The sequence below is a fragment of the Sphaeramia orbicularis genome, chromosome 4 (assembly GCF_902148855.1).
Source record: "Sphaeramia orbicularis chromosome 4, fSphaOr1.1, whole genome shotgun sequence".
Lineage (NCBI taxonomy): Eukaryota > Metazoa > Chordata > Actinopteri > Kurtiformes > Apogonidae > Sphaeramia > Sphaeramia orbicularis.
The window spans coordinates 45,419,375-45,444,051 of NC_043960.1; the positions used below are offsets into that span (position 1 = coordinate 45,419,375).

The following is a 24,677-nucleotide window of genomic DNA, read 5'->3' on the forward strand; positions in this document are numbered from 1 at the left end:
TGCATAGAAGGGGTTCTTTGCTCCATAAGGCTGACTTTGTTGAATCCTTGACATTTCCTCCAGTCCGCCAGGCTGTGAATCAGGAGGCTTTCATATCTGGCACCGCCACACTGTTGGCTTGGCTTGTACGGTGTCCTGCGGGCTGTGAAGAAAGCAAACTGGGGAGGGACATTTCTGCACACCTCTTGAGTTTCTTCAAAGAGCTGCAGAGAGACACGGGAGAGGAGGGAGATCACACAGAGGGGGGTAGAGAGGCGAAATCATCCCGTTTTTTCGTTCGTGAGCAGGAGCCACAGCTGCTTGGACCCGCTGTAGTCGGATCCAGTCGGACACGAACGGGATCAAAATGCTGAAGTTCTTTACTGCGCGGGATGACGAGAACGAAAGTCTGTTGGGAGCAATAACAGAGGGTAAGAAACACCGTCGGTCTTAATGGGGTGGGGATGCTTTACTACCCATTCATTGCCTGTGCGTTACAGGATGCTGATGCTGCGCGTCTGTGTTTGTCACAGAAAGATGCTGAGGCAGCATTTGGCTGCGCGCATAGTCCGCATCATCTCAAACGCATGTGTGTACAAGTGTGTGTGTTGCGCACATTCGCCTGCAAAAAACAGTCGGTGTCCACACTCCTGAAAACACATAAAAAAAAAAAAAAAAATCATCAGCTCATCTGATGTAAGCGGACGGTGCTGAGTGTCGCATTGCCACCGGCCGCGGCGCTCAGAGCCGATTAAACACTTGCACGTGTGTGGAATGCGTCACTGTCCCGGGAAGCGAGCGTGCGGTGATCCGGAGCGGTGCACCATCACCACCAGCATCAGCACCGGGTCCGGGAGATATTCACTTTGAAACATACATCATCCATGACATGCAGTTTATTTAGTCGTGTGTGTTTCGAGGCTGGAATATCACTGACCTTTTTCGGGACTTGATCCTTTTTAGTCAAATGTCCGCCCGCTCAAATGCTCCAAATAAATAAATACACCACGCAGAAGAATACACGCACACAGTGGGCTGCTTGTGTACATGTTTTCATACAAGTGGACGTCCACCCTCCTCGGTGGACGCGGGTCCTGAGTCATAGCTGTTCATAAATCTGAATGAAACAGCATCTCTGAGGAAGGCATTTACCTCTGGTCATTTACTCTAATGGTTGTTACGTGACCATCTGTAGTCTTACGTATAGAGAGGACTGACACTTAACTGGCTTTAACAGAAACACATTTAGATGACGATGCATCTTATGAGACTAATTTTACTGAAATTACATCTTACTGCACACTCAGTTATCATTTATGGGTTCATGTGAAGAGGGAATAGACTCTGAGGTTATTCATGCATAACACAATGAGCAAACCATTTCCACTCACATGTAATAAGGCTTCTGTTGAAGAACTGGACTTTAGTATAAAACACAATGAAAGCACATAGCCCACATTCTACACACAGAGAATTTACTTCTCCAGAGAAACAGGCTTTGTGTTCCAATCAATTGTTTCTCCAATTGCTAGTGTGTCTACTGTACATCAATTTGTTCCCACACCAAACCTCCCTTTTTTACTCCACCCTGTATGTGATTTCAGACACACCTCTCAAGGGCAACTGAGTGCTAATGCTGCCTTTAGTGATGATGGAAAGCTATGAGGTGATGATATAGATTAACACATTCTTTTAAATGACCACTTAGCACATGTGAACACAGCGTTTCCCCCTAATGAGTCATTATTAATGAGCATGTGTCTGATGTGTGTGTGCATGTGTGACACAAAGACAAAGTAAAGGGGAGGCACTAGTGTTTATTATGGCTGTTCTCCCTAAAGCAGATGAAGGAGACAATCCATCTCTTCAGGACTCCAAACAACATTGGCTGAACAGACCATGCCTCCTGGTGCTCAAAGATGGGGATGTGCCCAAACCAGGACTAGGTTGTGGACAAATCAGACCTGAATCCCTATCTAAAACAGCGTCAGATGCTACAGTCGGTGGTCCCTGTGAGCAGAAACCATCTGACCACACAGCCAAAATGCCTTCACCTTCCCACCAACTGGAGAGAAAACCCCAGAAGGTGCTGAAACAGTTGGAGGAAGGCAGCTGCACTGTGACCGCCATCTCCACATGGGGCGACAGTTGTTTTGGAGAGCCCTCCAGTCCTCTGGTGCTGAGCCCTGCTGAGGCTGCATGGCCTGAAGAAGAAGAGGCAGCAGTAGACAAGAAACCCCAGGTTCTCCTGTCCAAAGAGGACTCGGTGATTGAAGAGAAGGAACTGGAAGAGAGTGGACTGGAGCAAAGTGAGCAGTCGAGCAGCTCAGAGGTGAATGCAGCCTCTTCTGAGGAGACAAATGGCAGTAGGGGGTCCAGGGAGGCCCAGAACCAGACCAGGTACAACGGACAGGATGAGTCTGATGTCTGTGAAGAGGGGGCGATGGGGGATGCAACCTCTCCTGGGATTCCTGACAACGAATGTCCGCCGAGTCCTGTCGGGATTCTGTCCAAGGATCGAGGCTCTGTCCTGGGGGAGGTAGCTCCTGTGTGGATCCCCGATGCTCAGGCTCAGGTCTGCATGAAGTGTGGAACCAAGTTCACCTTCACCAAGAGAAGGCACCACTGCCGTGCCTGTGGGAAGGTGAGCAAGATCACACTTGTACAATAATCCCCCTATTGTCCCACAGGTCATGTGACTTCTGTAAGTGTTTAATGTCTCTAAACCAGGGGTTCCCAAACTATTTCAGGTCAAGACTAAAAGGAGAACTTTGGAGTCTCCTCAGGGCCCACACTTACCTTAACATCTGTGTTTTTGCTGACTCCTCCACTGTCAATGCAATTGTGAATAAACTGGAGTCTGACAAACCCCCAAGGCAGGGACAGAACATCTAAATGTCAGTCACTGACAATACTGACAAGTAATGCAAGCCAGCAGATAACATCTTACCACCAACAGAGACATTAAATTAAAGTACACAAAAAACACACAGCTATCTTTTCCACTGACAAACAGTGCTCCTATTCACAAGTTGAACTGACACATAAAAAAAGTGCACAAAAATGTTTGCGCTTGGTAGAGCTGGAAAAGTTAATGCACTGATTAAAGCTAAATGCAAATAAGTACAATAAAAGTCTTAGTTTATTAGACTTCAACCAGTGAAGCAAAACACAACTTCTACTATTTCAATTAAGAAAATGTATTCCTTTATTGTAGCATTGTAATGTATTTACCTCTCCAAAACAACAGGTCCATGAAATTTTAAGCTTGTGAGGTTGCTCTAAGAATGTTTGACTTTTTTATGTTTAATTTTTTGATTCTTATTTAATGAGTTAGTGGATAAACATGAAATTAACATGACATGTTTTCTATGTCCTGTAAATGTTTTGTGTACATCTTTGGTCTTTGGGAATTATTTCATCGTAACTCTGCAAAACACATGAGAAACATTAACATTTCAGATGAAGGGACGAGGACCTCATCTCAAAAGTGAAGTCAAATACAGTTCTATTAATTACAGCCACTAGAAAAAAGCACTGGCTTCCACAGACTTACACTGAACTTCTCAGTGAAAAGTTGTAACTCAGTATTTATTTTCCAGGACTCATTCTGGCTTCATTGGTTTTATTTAGACTCTTTAATAAATGTACTGTTTGTCCATCTTTATGACGTCTCCCTAACCTGAGGAATCAATCTTCTGTTTATTGAATGAAACATCTTTTTCAGACACACAGCAGTGTTGTGGTTTGTGAGCTACACTAAAAAGACTCATGTGGTTTTGTTATGTAAAGACTTGATGAAGTTTACTGTTTTGCCACACAAAGCTCTGTCCCTTTTGTCCAAATATGGTCACTTCTGGTTCTAAAAAGCCAAAGTAACAGTGCTTAAAATACAAACTTAAGCTTCAGAGCAACAGGTCACAAACCAAGTGGTGACATAACAGTAGCTCTGGCCACCCCTTAAACACTCTGTTATCTATGTTCCACATGTATTTGTGTTGTGGTTGTTTTGGAAGATACCAAAGTCACCATAATGTGCAATTTTCATCCTCTACTTTGAGACCATAAACAACATAGAAGTGGACCAAACACATAACAGTCTGGACAAGTCTTCTCCACTGTGTCTATTGGCGTACAGACAACTGTTCTCTCTTTATGCTCTTTCAATTGAAAATGACCTTATAAGCAAATTACATTTTATTGTAGCTCATTGAAAATAGAGGAGAATGTAGAGGAGAACGTGTCTGAGACAGAGGAGAATGTGTCTGAGACAGAGGAGAATGCTGAAGAGGACTGTGATGATGAGGCATCGTCCTCTGACGAGAAGGAGACCCTTAGTGTTGTCACACTGTCGCGACATAAACATAAAATACCTGATGCATAAACTTTGGTAACTATTTTAATATTAATAACAACAAGGACAACCTGACTTAAAGGGAAGACTTAATTTAACAGTAACAGGACGGTTCCTAGTGTTTGTACTAAATGTTCTCAGTTCAGGTTTAAGTTGACACTGATTTTTAGGTTGACTAGATCAGTGGATCTCAACTCTGGTCCTCGAGGGTCGGTATCCTGCATGTTTTAGATATTTCCCCCTTCCAGCCACACCTGGTTCAATTAATGATCAACTCATCACCAAGCTCTGCAGAAGCCTGATAACAATGTAATGGCTTCCAGGTATGGTGGAAGAGGGAAATATCAATAACATGAAGGATGCAGCCCTATGCAGCCCTAGAGGACTGGATTTGAGAACCACTGGGCTAGATGAAAGAATACAAGACGGGTGTTTATTTGACTATGTATGAAATTTTGCTGAGGTTTTTTTTGCAGTTTGGTTTTTAGATTTTCTAGTTTTGTTTTAATTTATATTCAGTCTTCTAGTTTTTAAAGCCTTGACTGACTGATATACAGTGGGTATGAAAAGTATTCAGACCCCCTTAAATTTTTCACTGTTATATTGCAGCCATTTGCTAAAATCATTTAAATTCATTTTTTCCCTCATTAATGTACACACAGCACCCCATTTTGACAGAAAAAAAAACAGAACTGGAGACATTTTTGCAGATTTGTTCAAAAAGAAAAACTGAAATATCCCATGGCTGTAAGTTTCCAGACCCTTTGCTCAGTACTGACTGGAAGCACCCTTTTGAGCTCATACCGCTATGGGTCTTCTTGGGAACAATGCAACAAGTTTTTTACACCTGGATTTGGGGATCCTCTACCATTCCTCCTTGCAGATCCTCTCCATATCTGTCAGGTTGGATGGTAAAAGTTGGTGGACAGCCATTTTTAGGACTCTCCAGCAGTGGTGGCTGCTCGTCTTTCAGACAGGGGAAGCTCATTGTCAGCTTACATCAAAAAAAAAAAAAAAAAAAAAAAAAGTCAAGTTATTTAAACATACATTCGGCCCTCCGTTCCTTTTTAAGAAAATGGTCAGTGACCTTATTGTACCAAGTAGGCGTCTTTTCCAGGGACTGGACCAGTGTCCTCTGAATGTCCAGCAGAGCTGGGCTGCTCAGATTGCCTTGGCCCATTGTGTTGTGGGTGTAAGACTTCAGCCTTTTGAAACAGACGCTCCTTCCACTCTGACCTAGCCGACAGTTTGATTGATTTAACTATCTACAAAACGATATTAAACTCAAACAAGAAATGATTAAATTATGTAACTGAAACAAGAAAACGCTGAAATTATGTTAAATTGAAACAAGGAAGTACAATGAGTGTGTTTTACTTACAGTGCAAGAAATGAACAAGTAATTTCGCAGTGGTTTCTCTGATTTCACAGCAGAATGTTTGACGGTATTAAACTGAACTGTGTCAGTGAAGGAGTAGATCTCAAACTAGCTGTCAATCAAATGGGATTCAGCCTTTCGACTGATCCTCCAATCAGCACGTGGGATTCTGGCGTTCAGCCCGGCCGAGCTCCGCCCACAGCTCCATTCACCCCCAGAGGCATCCAGTGGCGGTACAACATCGTGGCATTTATCCAATTTCCGTCCAGTTTTGAGGCAATGAAAAAAACTGTTCCACTCAGTCCCATTGAAGCCCATAGACGCCCGGCGTCTACGGACAAATGCACTGAGCAGAGATGTATGAGAAAACAGCGCAACGGGAAAGGATGAGAAGTGAACAACATCATGTCCGTTGATTTGTGATAAAGCTGATTCTGAACGAACTCATCTTTGAGATGAACGTGTTCTAACACATTTGTAGTCAATAAAATGTCAACACAACCGTACATATTTAACCATTTAATTTTCATAATTTTAGGGGAAGCCGGGCTTCCCTTGCAGTCTATGAGAAATCGCCACTGCTCTCCAGAGATGCTCTGTTAGGTTTAAGTCAGGGTTCTGGCTAGGCCATTCAAGAACAGTCAGAGCAGAGGTGTAGTGGTCCCTGGAAAAGTGGGTATACTTTCAGTTTTTGGCTTAATTTTTATTTTTATTTTTTAAAGTCCAGAAAAATGCCGTTTTAGAAACAGTGACATGTTGCTCACTATTATAAAATTATCATGACTTGATCAGAAGCAGTTTGTAGGTTTTACTGGTCACACAAAAGCAGTTGCATGAATGTAAATGTATTCAACATGAGACAAACATTGGATAACGTTAACCTTTCATAACATTAGCCTTTCATAATGTTAGCCTACTCACATAGTTTAACTATTGGTAACAACATCTCTTCTCCTCTAAATGTGCAGTCATATGACCAGTAGTTTAAAACAGTGACTCATTCTGAAACCATCTTAAAACTTACCTCAGAATTATGCATTCCATGAAAGTTGGTTCTCTTGATATGTGTCACTCAGTTGAAAGACGTTTATTCTGCTTTTCTCGTTCACATTTCCAATAATCACAAATCTTTCAATGAGACGTGCAGTGACCTGTCAATCAACTGGGGTGGAACTGGCACCTCAGGTTCCAGAGGTGGCCAGTGCTAGTTAGCAATATTTTCCTTGGCATAACCCGCCCTTCTCTGCCTTTGATTGGCTCATCAGTCCTCATGCCTAAAGTGAACCAATCTAATCAGTGAAGGCAGAGAGTATTAGCCAATCAGAAGCAGAGTAGGGCGGGTCATGGCTTAACCATCCTAGGGGAAAAAATGGGCAATTTGGCTCAGACACTACTGAATGGTGTGCATCAGGGGGATTTAGAAGTGGGTATACGCAATGTTGACTGAAAAATAAGTGGGTATACGCCGTATTCCCCTGTATATCCTGAACTACACCTCTGAGTCAGAGTTGTTCTGAAGCCACTCCTTTGTTACTTTAACTGTGTGCTTGGGGTCACTGTCTTGCTGGAAGGTGAACCTTTGGCCCAGTCTGAGGTCCAGTGCACTCTGGAAAAGGTTTTAGTCCAGGATTTGTCTGTACTTGGCTGCATTCATCTTTCCTTCAGTTGCAATGAGTGGTCCTGTCCTTGCAGCTGAAAAACACCCCCACAGCATGATGCTGCCTCCACCACCACTCCTCTAGGAAGAGTTCTGATCATCCCAAACATCTTCCATTTAAGGATTCTGGAGGCCACTGTGCTCTTAGGAACCTTAACCTTCCTCTTGTGTTAGGGTCAGCACCGACCCATTTTAGATTTTAAATGCATAAAAGAACCACATAAAATTTGTTTATTGCATCAAGGCTTTTTGACTTTGTCAGGAACCTCTGTTTCAACAAAATAATACAAAAAAAAATGTTTTCACTAAATTATAAAATGCTCTAGTTGAAATTATAACCTTTGTTTTGTTAGGGTCGATTTCGACCCAGTTATAAAAATGAAATAATAAAGCAGAAATTAGAGCCAAAACTGAAATCCTAAGTGCACTGTCAGCCAACGCACTGACAGCCAGCTCCTCTCCCAATCATGTGAGCTTTTTGGGATTCTCATTTTGCCTTGTTATCCAGTATACCTGCACAAAAACAAAACAAGCACAGATGGGCATGTCCACATATGTGAGGTCAGTTCAGTATAGAGCTGGTGGCTGATGGAGTGCACATCAAGGGGTATACTGACAAAAAAAAAGACCCAGAGGTTCACACCAAAAATATTAAAACCAATATTTTTATGGATAAGGAAATCTAACAAGGAAACCAAGAGATGAGAAACAAATTGGATGATAGATAATTGTTTTTAGTGTATTTTACCGCTGATTTAAGACATGGGTCAAAACCGACCCGGTAACATGAGAGATGGTAACAGAAAGCTAACACAAGACGAAGGTTAAGTGCAGCAGGAATTCTTCTGTAACCTTGTCCAGATCTGTGCCTTACCACAGTTCTGTCTCTGAACTCTTGGGGCAGTTCCTTCAACCTCATGATTCTCATTTACTCTGACCTGCACTGTGAGCTGTGAGGTCTTCTATAGACAGGTGTGCCTTTCCTAATCAAGTCCAATCAATTTAATTAAACACAGCTGGACTCCAGTGAAAGCGTAGAACCATCTCAAGGATGATCAGAAAAAATGGACAGCACCTGAGTTAAATATATGAGTGTCACAGCAAAGGCTCTGAGCACTTATGGCCATGTGATATTTCAGTTTTTCTTTTTAAATAAATCTGCAAAAATTTCTACAACTCTGTTTTTTCTGTCCAAATGGGGTGCTGTGTGTACATTAATGACAAAAAAAAGAACTTAAATGATTTTAGAAAAGGGCTGCAATACAACAAAGAGTGACACATTTAAGGGGGTTTGAATACTTCCTTACCCACTGTAGGTAGGATGATGGAATACAGCAAGATTTCTGCCATATTATTTATCAAAGGTCCCACATTCATCATGAAATAAATCTTATTTTACATATATTTCTGTTTAATTCAATTACTGTTACATTGCTCACAAGTTTTTTGCATCTGAAAACTGTTTTTTATGCAGTTTCTTATTTTTATGTGTCTTGTCAGGTTTTTTGTGCACTTTGCTCCAACCTGAAGTTCAGACTCACTCATCTGGATGGTAAAGAAGGACGAGTCTGTGTTTCCTGTCATTCAACTCTGGTCAAAAGTGAGCACTTCCTTCTTTGGTTTTCAAGTCTTTTCAAGATGTTATAGATTTAAAGCATGTATAAATAATTCGCCCATCCCCTTCAGGGACACCTCCAAGGGGGAAAAGACGGGTCTGGTTTGCAGATGAGATCCTCACCAATAAGCAGTCAGAGTCTGCACCTACGACCCCTGTCCGAGGACCCACGTTCTCACCACTGATGAGGCGGGCCCTTGGGGGTCCCGTGAAAAGCCCCGTGGGTTCGCCACAGTTTAGGAGAGCCTTGAGGCCACACGGATCTGCAGCCAATGTAGCCTCACACATATCACTACAAAACACTGAATTACACAGAATGTGATGCATGGTGTTGGATCATTAGAGGCAGCTCTGAGTCTAAAATCTCTGTGCTGCCTTCAGGGTCTTTACCTCATATTTTGGCTCCCTGCCTGCCTTTCTTTCTAGGAGGCCTGCGGTCCATATGGATGGGGCACTGCAGCCCTGGTGAGCAGCGCTGCTAACCTTATTCCCCTGGATGGTCTGCCACCTATTCTGACATCCACTGGCGTCAAAGGAGGTAAGAATGAGCGGAGTTTAGTAAGTAAAAGCATCTTTCAGCTTTCTGCTATGTTTGAGGGATTATAGAGGCATTCACAAACAGAGCTACAGCAGTTTGGTGTTGTTTAGAGCTGCACAATTTATTGCAAAGACAATGTTAGTCTGTGCAATTATGTAATGACAAAAGACTGCAGTGTAAAAGTCCAGTGAGTGTATGGAGATATTTTGGATTCAGTGACACTGAAGGGAGAGTTTGGTTTAAAGCGTCTGTATTTTTACTTCTGCTACTAATGTGGAACTTGGAAAAAAGGCACAATTCCATCTACAACCAGCCACACAAAGGTATAGGATCACACTTCACCTTGAAGACCACTATATGATGATGATCGTATAAAAAAAATCCCAAAGCAACAGGAGGCATTTGCCCTCAGGTATTTCTGCAAGGAAGGCTTTGTTGTGCCTTTTTAAAAGTGTCTGTTTTAACCCAAAATGTGGTCTTGTCCTAAACCTAAAAATGCACATTTCACAGTTATCAGCAATTGGTGGATTTTCTTTGCTAACCAAGGAAGTAGCTGCAAACCGAAACCCCAATATTGTGCTCAGTAAACCCTTGTTCTCCAAATCATGCCGCTCTAGTACTGATCTTGAAGAAGAAAAAGAGTGTGCTCCACCTCCTCCTCTCCTCCTTTGGTTCAAGAAAGGACAGGACAAAAGGGACAATGGAGAGATATGATTATTTTGAGTATTAGTGTCACACATGCATAGAATAAGAGTGGGTGAAGTCAAATGTGTATTCTATGTCTAAATCTCCCCACAGTGCAGTTAGAACAGACGCCTGAGTCGTTGACGTTTTTGTGATAATGAAATCCTGCGGTACATTTTTACATACAATATGTGCTGTGAGCCTTGAGTGGATATATGACCGCAGAGCCATAACTGAGAGGCAGAGCTGCTGAAGAAGCCATTCATCACATTCTACATACAGCTATGAAACTGGTAGAACTCATATAGGAGGTGAAAGTATAGTTGGACTCATAACTCCTCCTCAGGCCTTTTAATTACAATGTGGACCCTGTTAAGCCTGGTTAAAACCGAGCCTTTAAGATTAATGGCCACCTACAGCATCCTTGCATCTTATTTTGAGCCAGGCTGAGATAATGGTTATTAATCTACAGGCTATGAATTCATTTCCAAACACTAATATTTCACAAAGCTGTTTGGTTTGACCAGGGGAGTTAAAAGTACATTGCAGAGGAAAGTATTTAGTACCTCATGTCACTCTAAAATAAACATTATCAAAGCTGTGTAACTAATGCAAATGATGCTTTTCCTCAGATTACACTGTGGAGGAGCAGCCCTCTGAGATGCTGCTTATTCAGGAGCTGGAGAGTGGCAGGCCCAAGCCGCTGGTGTTTGTCCTGAATGCTAATCTACTCGCTATGGTCAAGCTGGTCAACTGTATGTGCTTTATTTATTTATTTTTCAAATATGTACACGGAATTAAACTTGTATTTTAATCACAAGTTTAATCACAAAATGAAGTCAAAGAATTTGACCCTTAAAGACATAAATGACCAAAAGCATCTACTGATTACAACCATTAATCTTATCTGCTAATAATTATCTATACATGTTAATAATTCAGCTAAAATGGAGTTTCTCAGCTTTAATAATGATCAGATGTGACCCATTTGGACATTCAGAGGCTCTGTGAAATGCTCTCATTTACAACATTAAATAACACACATGTAGATTGAAAAATGTTGTAGATGTTTATTTTCATGTTTTACTGAAAAAGTCACTTTTCTTCAGGTTTTTTTTTTCATTTTGATATAATAACCTTTGAATGTTCTTTGTGGTTTTATGAACATCTACATGGTAAGTGAAATAAATATAGGAAAGTACCCGATTTTCACTGAAAAATGCAGAGGATAATGTTATAATGCATGGTGATAAATCAGGCCATTTGTAAGTCACTACAAAAATAGTTCTAGGTCTTTAAGGGTTAAAACAAACAGGGCCACCGTATGCCAACAAATACAAATAAATTAAGATTGTTTTACATCTCCTAGTCTTCTAATCTCCCATAAAGCTGTTCCCTCCTGTGGTTTGCCTTGAATGTGTGACAGATGTTAACAGGAAGTGCTGGTGCGTGACAACAAAGGGGATGCACGCTGTGGGTCAAGTGGAGGTGGTTGTCCTGCTGCAGTGCCTGCCTGAAGAGAAAAGCTTCCCCAAAGACATTTTTAGCCACTTTATCCAACTGTACAGGGACACGCTCACAGGTCAGAGCCAAACACTCATTGATATATGACTCATTTTATACGTAACTAATAACAGTCACATTTAGGCCTTTAATCCACTCATTTTGGAAAACTGTGCACTGGCTGTCCTGTCTCCCCTGGGGTTTTGTCCTCTGACTACACTCCTGTCCTTTTCCATTGTGTATCTGTAGGGAAGGTTGTGAAGCACCTGTCGCTGTCCCTGTTTGGCAGCAGTTTCCTGGGCAGCGCAGACCATGCAGGCTTCCTGTATGTTCATGCCACTCTTCAGTCCCTCCAAGGTCTACCTCTGCCCAACCAGCCCTACCTCTTTGGCCTGCTGGTCCACAGAGCAGAAGTCGCCTGGGCCAAAGCCTTTCCCCTGCGCCTCATGCTGCGACTGGGGGCAGAATACAGATGTACGTCATCAGAGGATTCCTTCTCACAGTTATGTTTGTGTTGAGTGAAATGTTCATAGCAATGTATGAGGTGCTACTCTTTCTCCACATCGCCATACAAATGTGCATGCATTGACCTGGTCTCTCTCTCTATTTTCTAGTTTATCCATGTCCTCTGTATAGCGTGCGCTTTAGGAAGCCTTTATTTGGAGAGATAGGCCACACCATAATGAGACTGCTAGTCGTGAGTATGACATTCTGTAACAAACACCATTTAACACTGTTAATACTGACCACAACATCTTTAGTCATGTGTACAATTTCGCAAGTGGCTAAATTTAATTTATAGCCTTTTTTTTAAAATGGTGGTATACTTTGCTTTAAGGCACAGGTGTCAAACGTACAACCTGGGGGCCAAAACCAGCCCACCAAAGGGTCCAATCTGGCCCATGGGATGAATTTGTGAAATGCAAAAATTACAATTACACTGAAGATATTAACAATCAAGGATGTTAAAATCATTCTAGGTCAGTTCCATCTAAAGTGGGTCAGACCAGTAAAATGCAATCATAATAAACTATAAATAATGAAAACTGCAAATTTGTCCCTTTGTTTTAGTTTTAAAAAAAGTAAAATTACACAAAAATGTTCACATTTACAGATTAGCCCTTTACAAAAATGTGAATAACCAGAGCAAATATGAAGAAGTTTGTCTAATTTTATCAGTATTCTGCCTGTTACTAAATGCTTTGAGTGTTTGTAGATCCACCGTGATCTTTAAGTTGTGATACACATGTATAAATTATAAACTAAGGCTTAATATTGTTAAAATTGCACTTATTTTTTAAAAGAATTTTCAGGTTCATTCTTGTTCATTTCATGTTTAAGTTCGTAGATGTAAACATTTTCATTACGGAATTGGACTTTTTTTCACTCAAAAAAGAGAAAACTTTGGAGTTGACATTATTCATAAGTTCTTATTCTATTATTTATATAATTTTACTGGTCCGGCCTACTTTATATCATAGGCTGCATGTGGCCCCTGAACTAAAATGAGTTTGATACCCCAGCTTTAACAGAATACTGTTCTTTAGTGGTACAAAACGGAATAAAATGGCTGTTGTTTAAAACAGAAAAACAAATACAAAAGGAAATCACTTAATGAGTTTACAGTACAAGTTACTTTAATGGTCAGGTTTGCTAAAACAGCGCAAATTAGAGCACAAGGACAAAATCCAGAAGAAGCACCTGAGGGAGTATCCCTGTGCTGCTCTACTAAAACCAGTACAGAGCCAGAATGAGCAAAGACACAACAACACAACAGCGTGTAACTGCAATGGGATGAACACAGTGTATGTTCCAAGCATGTGTTTCTGTCTGGAAAGAAGAACAGAAGGTTTTCTGCAGTAGAACTGGACGCGTTTAGTGGATGAATGTAGCCTGGTCTACAATACTGGCCTTAAAATGCTTTCCTAATGCGGTGCCATTGTTGTGTCCACTTGTTCCCTTTGTATTGTATTTGCCTCAATGCTTTTGGAAGCTGACAAAGCAGTTCTTCTCAGCACTGAAGTAGATAAGTATAACACTTGGTCCACTGATGCAGACATGACGGAGGTTTTTTTTTTTTTTTTTATAAAGACTGCAGTATTGAATGTACCAGAAGATAACTGTAGAGGCCCTATACTCCACAAGGAGGAAAGAGGACTCATTGACTCATTATTGAATGTATCATTAGTTAATTTATTATAAAACTAAAAGGTGATGACCATATGCTTTTAAGTTGTGTATGAACCAAATGCACACTCTTGTAATTGTGCCAGAGTGGCAAAATTTCAAAGTAAAATGCATTATTTTATCCTTTATTTAACCAGGAAAAATCCTTATGTGATATGATATTAAAACATCTTGTCCAAGAGAACAGCACAGACATTGTTACAACAATAAATAAAGACACATAATAAAAACTTTCATTTACTACAAATGAATAAATACAACATCCACTTATTTACAATATAGTACAAGTTAAAAAGAAATGATTCTAGTGTAAATTTAGACATGATCACATTGACTAAGAGTATCATCCACAGCCTCATAGCATAATTGCTCAAGTCATATTTTTGGCCAAATTGTGATATCTGCATCCAAAAATATGACTTGGGTCATTATGCCATGAGGCTAACAATGTGCATTTTAAATATTTTCTATATTTAACATCATTTGACAACAATAATATAAAATAAAACTTAATTCACCAGTTGCTGTGAATCAAATTTTTTTCTTGACCCCCAAAAACAGCTTGTTTTAAGCCAGAATGTAGCTAAATCTTGTGTCTAAGGCAGTTTTAATGCTGTTATTGGTTTCCTTTAGGACCCACAACTCTTTTAAAGGATCCCATAATATTTCTAGGCATATGGTGTACATGTAATCAGCCAAAAACCGGTGTGATTCCTCTCATTTCCATTCTGTTTCCAGGACTTTAGGAATTACCGGTACAGCCTGCCGATGGTACCCGGGCTCATCGTGGACCTGGAGGCTCAGAGGACCTGCATAAAGATACCGACCAATGGTTACAACGAGGTGAGACTGAACTCTGAACGCTCCTCAGATAACCCTTCAGTCATCAGTGTTAATGAATTCCTCTCCGTCCGGCAGCTAATGAAGGCTTTGACTAAGTCCAATGAGCATGTGCTGGCCATAGGGGCGTGCTTCAACGAGACCGCGGACTCCCACCTCATCTGTGTGCAAGGAGATGATGGCCAGTATCAGACCCAGGCCATCAGCATCCACAACCAGCCACGCAAAGGTACAGGATCACACTCCACATAAAAAAAATAAATAAATAAATTCAAAAATAAAATAGCCTTGGGAGAATTTGAGAATTTCAGGGATGTCTGCAAGGAAGGCTTCATTGTGCCTTTTTAAAAGTGTCTATTTTAACCCAAACTGTGATTTTGTCCTAAACTTAAACACATGTTTTGTTGCTTGGACTAATAACTACATATTTGATGCCAGAATCTAACCAATACCTGAAATAAAACTGAAAACACAAATTCTAAAAATCAAAGTATCCAAGTATCTTGATGCAAATCCTAATCTCCTGCATGACCGTTCTGTGTGCAACCCATTCATGTACAGGGACCTGCTCCACCTGTGGACTTCAAAACTCTTTATAATGGAACAAGTCTTTGCTGTCATTGTGCTGTGGAGCATGGTCACATAATGTTAAGAAATTAGTCTGGAACATTCGTCAAACACAACAGTCCAGTTCAAATAAATATGTAGAAGGTTCTGGAATGACTTCACCTACAGGTGCATGGAGCAGAAAAAACAACAGCTGCAGAGTTCAATCCCAGGGTGTATGTCACTTAATAAGCTCCGATAGTGGTTCATTGGTATTTTATGGTAAGGTGTACAATGTATGCTTCCCGTTAATAGTATTTTTTAAAAAATATTATTGCTAATGGTATTTTTGCATACTACATCTTTTAGAATATATATGACAAATACAATATTTTACAATGCAGTTTTGATTTTACAAAAAGGGTCCTTTATCATTTGTTTGAACTTAGTGTCCTTTATGTTAATCAATCAGTCAAACTTTATTTGTATATCACTCTTCATACGTTACATGTAGCACAAAATGCTTTAGACCAAACCCCCCACTGTCCTGCAGTTGCAAATAGAAATGAAAATAAAAGCAACAGAGTAAAGCAATGTTAAAAAGTATGAGTTTAGTTAAAAGCTAAACTAAAAAGATAGGTTTTAAGTTTAATTTAAAAAAAAATATGAACACTCGCAGCGGACCTCGGGTCGTCAGGTAGACTGTTCCATAGTTTGGGGCCATAAAAGTTGAATGAGGCCTCACCATGAGTTTTTGTGTGGACTCTAGGAACAGCCAAAAGATTACTACCTGAGGACCTGAGGGTCTGAGAGGGCTCATATGTTAAAAGCAAATCAGATAAATAAATGGGGCTAAGACCATTAAGAGTTTTATAAACCAATAAAACACTTTAAAAATTGTTGTTAAATTGTTTTAATGTAGCCCTGCGATAAACTGGCGACTTGTCCAGGGTGTACCCTGCCTTCGCCCCTATGTAGCTGGGATAGGCTCCAAGCGACCCCCGTGACCCTAGTGAGGATAAAGCGGGTTCAGAAAATGAATGAATGAACGAATGTTTTAATGTAGGTCACATCAAATATGCATATCTCCTCCTTTAAAAAACATATTACACCTCCTTAATGTACTTCAGAAGCTCATTCCAAACTCATACCGCTCGCTGCTCTGTCAAAGATACAAGAACAGGAAAAAAACTTCCACATCATCTTATACTGTACATGTTCAGGTTACCTCTCAAAAAAGAAGTGTTATGAAAGACATCCTTCATGTAATGATGAACAAGGAGACTCTAGTTAAGACGCTTATAAAGACATTATGATAATGATGCACTTTATTTCAAACAAATAGGAATAAAATATAAAGGTGAACAAAAGGCAAAGAGAAACCAAAAATGTAAACAGAACACTCCAGAATATCGAAGGCAACAAGCCAACCAAAAAAGAAGAAGAAAAGTCACACAATGTCCAACTACCTTATTATGGCTCCTCAACAACACATTATGTCAGAAATGAAGCTGATATTGTCCTACCCCAGTGTTGCATAACTAATATAAACAGTCCATGAAAAGAACAGGTTAGCACTAAGTTACTGAAAAAGAACTCAAGTTATAACATACCATAGAGAACGGAAGAGCATGAAACAATACAGATGCACTTCCGTCTTTAGGAAAGACTTTATCTATCCCACTGTGGGGAAATTTCACAGTTAACAGCAGCAGCATACAACATGAAGGAAGTGCAGAGAAAAAGACAGATAGAAAAACCACAAACGAGTGAAAAATGAAATGTAACGAGAAAAATAAGAAATTACAGGCAGATAGATAGATAGATAGATAGATAGATAGATAGATAGATAGATAGATAGATAGATAGATAGATAGATAGATAGATAGATAGATAGATAGATAGATAGATAGATAGATAGATAGATCACACTGGTTTATTGTTGTACCTGACTTCCCCAAGCTTCTGTGCCAGAAATCCCTCTCCCTGTATCAAAGGGCATTCAAGGATTCAACTGGTTTGTTGTGGTTTGTAGAACTGAGGTGTAATTAAACCTCTATGGCACTAGATGGCACCATGCAGTAGTTATTTTCATTTATTTATACTGAAGTGGCAGGTTGAACTTTACTCAGTTAGTCTGATGATAGTTTGTGTGTTTCGTTGCAGTGACCGGATCGTGCTTTTTTATATTCAGCAGTGCACTGAAAGCATCTGCAGGATACCTCGCAAAGTCCAGCATCGTAGAAGGTATGCCGTCCCCTCAGAGGGCAGTCAGGTGGACTTTGACCTCAACGCTTGCAGTTTGTTTTAGTGCCTGTAAACGCCCCTGCTTCACAACTGTTTTATTCAGAACGTGTTGATCTTTGTATGTGTGTGTCTGTGTACATTCTAACAGACTGTTTGTCTAGGCATGTCTACATGTTGATGCACGTGAGTGTGTGTGAGTGTGTGAGTGTGTGTGTGTGTATGAGTGTCTCCCTGTTGGTGTCTGTTTGTGTGTGTTGCTCCTGTATCGCTGTCCCTCTCCCCCAGATGGGCTAATGGTGCAGATCACCGTGGAAACCATGGCAGAGCTGCGCCGGTCGCTACGGGAGATGAAAGACTACATTGTCACCTGTGGACGGTTTGACCAATCAGACAGTCAGGAGCTTGTTTGTGTACAGTGGGTGGAGGAGAAATGCACTGTGAATAAGGGGTGAGTGTATCCATCTGTGTAACGTTCAGGTTGTTGCTCAGTCAAACACAACGTGTGTATTTAAGTCATGATAATCAGTTATTCCTGCTGTGTGATGTGTGTGTGTGATGTGTAGCTATCAGGGCCAACTTGTGCAAGACCACCTGATTGAACTTTTTTGTCTGTTTAGGAACTTATCAGTGTCTAAATAATATGTATATCCTCAGAGTAATAAGCCCCATTGATGGCAAATCCATGGAGTCTATTAGCAGCAAGAAGCTCTTCCAGAAGTCAGAATACAAAGAGAACGGGAAGATCATCCGCTGGACAGAAGTACGTTTGACAACCTGCTAAAAAACAACAAAACATGTCCATTTGAAACCCCTTCCCACCTTTACATGTCTGTCTGTCTCAATCAATCAATCAATTATTTAATCTAATTTTATTTATATAGTGTCACATCATAACAAAAGTTATCTGATGACACTTTACATTTAGAGTTGGTCTAAAACAGACTCCAATTCACACAGAATCCTCCAGGAGTAAACACTTGGTGATAGTAGAAGGAAAAACTTTAACAGGCAGAAACCTGGAGCAGACCCCAACTCTGGAGGATGGACGTCTGAAATGACTAGTTAGGGTTAAAGAAAGAGAGAGAGAGAGATTGGGGGAGGGAGGAGAAGGGGGGAGAAAGCAAATTCAATAAGTGTGGCAACTTCCAAATGAATCTTTCACTACATTTAATCTTTACAAAGTGATTTCTCATAATATTATCCTCTACATGTTGCATTTTGCAGGTAGTTTCAATTAACTGACTGTGTAGATCAGGGGTGTCAAACATGCGGCCCGGGGGCCAAATCTGTCCCGCCAAAGGATCCATTCCGGCCTGTGGGATGAATTTGTGAAATGCAAAAATTACACTGAAAATATTTATCATTTAAGTTCAGGTTCCACATTCAGACCAATTCAGTGTCAAGTGGGTCAGACCAGTAAAATACTATCATAATAACCTATAAATAATAACAACTCGAAAATTTTCTCTTTGTAAATGTAAGCATTTTTATGTCATTTTAGTGTATTTCTACTTAAACAAACTATCATTTCTCATAAAAAAAAGATAACCTGAACAAGTGTGAACCTGAAATGTCTTAAAAAGTGCAATTTTACCAATATTCTGTCTGTTATTAAATGTTTTGTGTATTTGTAGATCCACTGTGATCTGTAAGTTATAATGTACATGTGTAAATGATAAGCTGAAGCATAAACTGTTAAAATTGCAGTTATTTTTCTTAAAAAATTTCAGTTTGTTTCTGTTATTCACATTGTTTTAAAGGATAGTTTGTAGATATAAACATTTTTATAATGTAATTTTACTTTTTTCATTCTAAAACATGGAGAAAGTTTGGAGTTGACATTGTCTGTATATTATTATGTTATTATTTTACTGGTCCGGCCCACTTCACATAAAATTTGGCTAAATGTGGCCCCTGAACTAAAATGAGTTTGACACCCCTGGTGTAGATCTTCAGCGTAGAGTAAATTCAGTGACTATTACATCAAAACAGAGAAAACTGAAGAAAAACTGGCATTTTCAGCAAAATATATCATTAGCTGAATGTTAAAATAAGTGTTTACAACCGTTGTCATTTGTTTTATTGGTGAATCAATTGCAGGAGATGACGTTTCACTTCAAAGTCTCTGAATGTCTAAATAAGACATGTCTTGTGCTACTGAAATGCAGAGAAATTGCATTTTGCCTTCATTATTTTAATGTATTGATAAGATTAGTGGTTCAAAAAATTCTGAAACATTTTAGATCAGTAGATGCTTTTGTGAACTGACAGACGGTTTTAAACAAAAAATATTGTTTTGTAAAATATGTGTAAAATCACATATTTATGAACTACCTAACTGTGAAAAGTAGAGTAAGTAAATAAATAAAGATTAAAGATAGTTGCAACGAATATTACATTGAACATATTTTAATCATTTATTGATTACATTTTTAGCAAACTCAACAATAACAGTTAAAAACTAGAACTGCTGTTACTAGTATAACTACCAATAATTAGTACAAATACCCATAACTGTTATTACTACTACTCCAAATACAAGTACTACTACTGCAGCTGTTAGTACCAATAATAGAAACCTCTACCATCCATGTAACTCTGTGTAAATCTGTGGTCTTTTTTATCTCTGTGTGTTGTGTCTTATTGTTTTATGCATATTTATGATATTTGACTAAACTGTTTCTATCTTATAATTTAATCATGCTTTTAGATGTAAAGCACTTTGGTTTTCTTCATGTTGTTGTAAAGTGCTATATAAATAAACTTTGATTAATTAATTGATTGATTGATTGATAATGAACACTCTCACAACTATTTGGATAAATATTTCAAATATGACTGTTTTGTGTTTTCCAGCTCTTCTTCTTACAAAGGGGGGATCATCCTAAAGGAGAAGTGACCGACTCTGCTGAACACAACCGGCTGACCGAGCGGATCGCCAGGGCCTTCTGCCTGGCACTGTGTCCTCACCTCAAACTGCTGAAGGAGGACGGGATGGCCAAGCTTGGGCTGCGGGTCACTTTTGACCCTCAAGAGGTCAGCAGCAAAGTCAGATTAGTGCATCAGGGAGTTAAGTTACACCGACCTATTGTTGCAGATGTATAAGAGCTTTTTAAGCATCAGGTATCAGGTATTGTCCATTCTGTCTGGAGTACAATAGAGAGGGTACAAAAAACAGGTGGGTAACAGTTTAAGAGGTGAAACGGCACCAAATGGAAATGACACCCAAAACAAGCCAAAAATATGAAAGAAAAACTTAAGTGAACAGCACAAAATTTGTCAGGTTCACTTCCTGTTATTTTATGAAAAGTGGAACATTTCTCTAATTTAATTATGAAATAAAGGCATTTTATGGGTTAATATTCCAGACATCCGTCAATTATGTTGTTCTTAGTGATCACAAACCCTTATTTTTCTTAGTTTATGAATACAAAAAATTTATGTAAATGTATTGCTGCATCACATGATTATTTGATTTTAAAAATAAAGAGGTAATGTAATATACACTGCCTGGCCAAAAAAAAAAAAAAGCTGCACATGCAATATTTGACGGTACCACTTTTGGTTTTGATTCCAGGAGACATTCACTGTGACATCTTTTTTTGCCACATAATGCTTATGTAGCGTTACAATAAGGTTCATAATATTTGTTCCATCCATAGTTGCATTAATGTTTAATTACTGATGATGGAGAATTGAACCGCTGCATCAAGTCTTCATCACATCCCGAATTAGAATCTGGATTTTATGGAGGTTAATCCATGTATGAAAATGATGGTCCTGATGATCCTGATCAATCCTGGCATTGTCCAGTCTTTTTGACATTAAAGAAATGAGAGGCTACTGCATCAGAGTTAATTAAACAGCCTGGCCAGAAAAAAAAGTAACTGCCTGGATTTAACTAAGCAAATAGTTCAGATCCTTCCATGGGTAAGTACTGCAGTGGTTCATTATGTTTCAGCTGTAACAGGATATTTAACTCTAACTGATGCAGTAAGTAGCCTCTCACGTCTTTAACGTCTAAAAGATTGGACAATGCCAGGACTGATCAGGATCATCAGGCTTGTGACAGAATGGTTCAGGGAGAATGAGACATCATTTTCACACAAGGATTAACCTCCATAAAGTCCAGACTCTAATTTGGGATGTGATGAAGACTTGATGCAGCGGTACGATTCTCCATCATCAATAATAAAAAATTAATGCAAATATGGATGGAACAAATATTATGAACCTTATTGTGACACTACATAAGCATTATGTGGCAAAAAAGATGTCACAGTGAATGTCTCCTGTAACACTGCTCTACAATTTTTTTTTTTTAGAAAATATCTGCTTCAGACATTAAATGTGCTAAATCTAAGACGAATCAGAAAACAAATTACAGAAGTGCGGGTTAGCTCATGTTTTCAATATATATGATGGTGTGTTATTACACATATATGTTGGTTTATGTACATTTCTACAATAGATTTATAAATTTTCCACTAGAAAGAACCTGAAAAGTGAATGTATTGCAATTTGCAGACACTGTTTTGAGATAGATCTGGTTGTTCTAAGAAAAAAAAACATTCCTGTTGAATAAAATCCATTCTCTCATTAATTCTCAGAATTTCACATTTTGGCTTAAGAAACTACAACCAACTAATACTTTTAACTTAATTTTTCTTTATTAGCGACTCAAATTTTGTCAAGTTTAGCAACTTTTATTCTGGACGCATTTAACTTGTAGACCAGTGTAATCAAAACCAAAGGTGGTGCAGTCATGTGCATGTGCGACTTCTTTTTTTTGGCCAGGTAGTGTACGTTACACTATATTGTGCTATGTGCTAAAGCTAATGCTAATGCTAATCCCAAGTACTAAATGTGTATAAGGATGAGTAAAATGTGGAGACTGAATTTCCCTACGGGGATAATAAAACAAGTTAACCTTTAAAACTATATAATAAAATAACATGTAATGATTACTTTATTTACATAAAATTATAATTTATGAGTAAAAAGTCTATATTTGTTCTTAAAATAAGAAAAGATGTAAATAATGAATTATGTTAACCAAAATCAAAATATCTAATGAATACCTGGAATATCAACCTGTGTTGTGTGTTAGAGATACACAAAAAAAATTTTAATCAATGTGAAAGAAAATAGGAATTATATTAAATATGGATTTGCAATGAACAAAAATAAAAGGTGGAATATCTAAAATGAACGATGAAATGAATATTGTCAATGATAAAGAAATCAAGTGGTGCCAGGCACAACAAACCCCGCCCCTTGCACATATTGTATCTTATTTTGGCATCGATCCAACTGATGTCATCATGTCTATGCATGTGTTGATGTCAGCATATCAATTGCCTCTATATATGTGTCAAGTTTGAAATAAATTGAAACAAAATTGATGGTTTTTGTAGACATTTGAAATTCCGCCCATTATAAGTAAATGGGGGAAAAAAAGATTTAAAAGATTCATAAAAAATTTGAACTTTGACCTACTTTTCTCAAAATGTAATGACATCTATTCTGGGTCACTGGCAATGTATAAACCCAATCTGGTATGAATTCAACCAATAGTTTTTCTGCTAGAGTAGAAAGAAAGAAAGAAAGAAAGAAAGAGAGAAAGAAAGAAAGAAAGAACAATGCCCCTTGACCCCCCTTCAGAGGGTGGGGTAACAAAGGTTCATGTTAGTTTACTGTTGAAGGCAGGTGTGTACCATGTTAGTGACTGGTGTGATACGCAGCTGGGATGTTTATAATAGTAGCTACTGGGTGTGACTGAGTTCAAAGTAATGAGTGGTGTGTTTTGTCATTCCAGGTGGGATTTGTGGCTGGGAGTAACGGGCAGCCCCTCCCAGCTCAGTACCTCAATGCCCTGGACAGCGTGCTCATCCCTGTCATACACAGCAGGGGGCGCAAAAGAAGCGACGAGCCCATTGTCATGGAGCTCATCTTCTACATCCTGGAGAACATCACTTAAAAGGCACGCCTCCTGGTTTCATCGTTTTAACCCTGACCACAACTCTGTCTCCAACACTTCTCATCAGAGCTGCCATCGGTTTCAGGGCAATAAAAGCAGCGCATTTAAAAGGGCCAGCCAGACCACATCCAGGGTCTGCATCATGTCATCCTCCACTCATGAGTAGAGAGATATCAGCCTGGTATCATCCTGCCCTGCAAAAGACAATCTGGATACGCATGAATCGAATCTTATGAAGGACCAGTAGATCAGAGCGCAGTATTGCACTGTAGTAGCAAACTCCATAGCTTAATCTCATTCACAAAACAATGTTCAATACCTTTAACGTGGGAGCCTGATTCAGCCCCGCAACCTTAAAGCAAAGAGAAAAGAGAATGACTTGAAGTACTGTATGAAGTAGATTTGTAGCAAATTTATTGCACACTGAATGAATGCCTAAGAATGTTTTCATACTGGATGTATTTTAACTGATTGCTTATGAATTGCATTGTCAGCCTGGAATTAAAACTTGCAACGATGACTGAATCACTGCCTCCATGTCCATTCACTCAGATCCTCAGGGATCAGTCTTGTTCTTAAGTCTTAAAGACCTACAACTATTTTGGTTCAGACTTCCAAATGAACCTTTGAATACATTTAACCTTTATGAAGTGATTTAGCATCGCTCATTATAAATAGGGAAAACTAAAGAAAATCTGGCCTTTTCAGCAAAATATATGATTAACTGAATGTTAAAATAAGTGTTTACAGACATTGTCACTTGTTTTATTGGTCAATCAGTTGCAGATGATGTTGTGTCACTACAAAGTCTCTGAATGTCCAAATAAGACATGGCTTATGCTACCGAAATGCTGAGAAACGGCATTTTACCTGATTTATTTTAATGTGTTGATGAGATTATAGTTTAAAAATTATGAAACATTTTAGATCAGTGGAGGCTTTTGGGAACTGGTGGCTGTTTAGGTCTTTTAGGGCAATAGCACTTAATGCTACATTTTAGTTCACTGTATAGCATTTGTCTAATATTTATGTCTTCTGACAGATGGTTTAAATAAATAATTATTGTTTTTTAAAATATGTGTAAAATCACATAATTATGAACTACTAAACTGAAAAGTAAGACTGGATTGAAATAGGTAAATAAAAGATTAAAGATAGCTGCAACAAAT

The 24,677-nt window shown here is 39.1% G+C and overlaps 1 protein-coding gene across 3 annotated transcripts; it reads left to right on the forward strand.

The window, feature by feature from the left end:
• Positions 1-44: 44 nt before the first annotated feature.
• On the forward strand, positions 45-24,033 carry zfyve9b (zinc finger, FYVE domain containing 9b). Of its 3 annotated transcripts, none has more exons than XM_030132811.1 (16): positions 45-410; positions 1,821-2,623; positions 8,869-8,968; positions 9,055-9,257; positions 9,410-9,521; positions 10,838-10,960; positions 11,632-11,787; positions 11,958-12,182; positions 12,323-12,405; positions 14,634-14,738; positions 14,814-14,964; positions 17,448-17,528; positions 17,814-17,976; positions 18,183-18,288; positions 20,385-20,564; positions 23,347-24,033. In XM_030132811.1, exons 1-16 carry the CDS (start codon positions 347-349, stop codon positions 23,506-23,508), a joined length of 2,817 nt encoding a protein of 938 aa, XP_029988671.1. In that variant the 5' UTR covers positions 45-346; the 3' UTR covers positions 23,509-24,033. The 3 variants fall into 3 exon arrangements, with proteins under 3 accessions (XP_029988671.1, XP_029988672.1, XP_029988673.1); XM_030132812.1 differs by having other exon boundaries at positions 1,824-2,623; XM_030132813.1 differs by lacking the exons at positions 18,183-18,288; positions 20,385-20,564; positions 23,347-24,033 and having other exon boundaries at positions 17,677-17,946.
• The last annotated feature ends 644 nt before the right edge of the window (positions 24,034-24,677 follow it).

Bases quoted from the DNA above. Each gene is read 5' to 3' on its own strand.
- zfyve9b (XM_030132811.1), top strand. From the start codon at position 347: ATGCTGAAGTTCTTTACTGCGCGGGATGACGAGAACGAAAGTCTGTTG. The intron at 10,961-11,631 runs GTATGTGCTTTA...AATGTGTGACAG, and splicing joins TATGGTCAAGCTGGTCAACT to ATGTTAACAGGAAGTGCTGG. The intron at 18,289-20,384 runs GTACGTTTGACA...TGTGTTTTCCAG, and splicing joins AGATCATCCGCTGGACAGAA to CTCTTCTTCTTACAAAGGGG.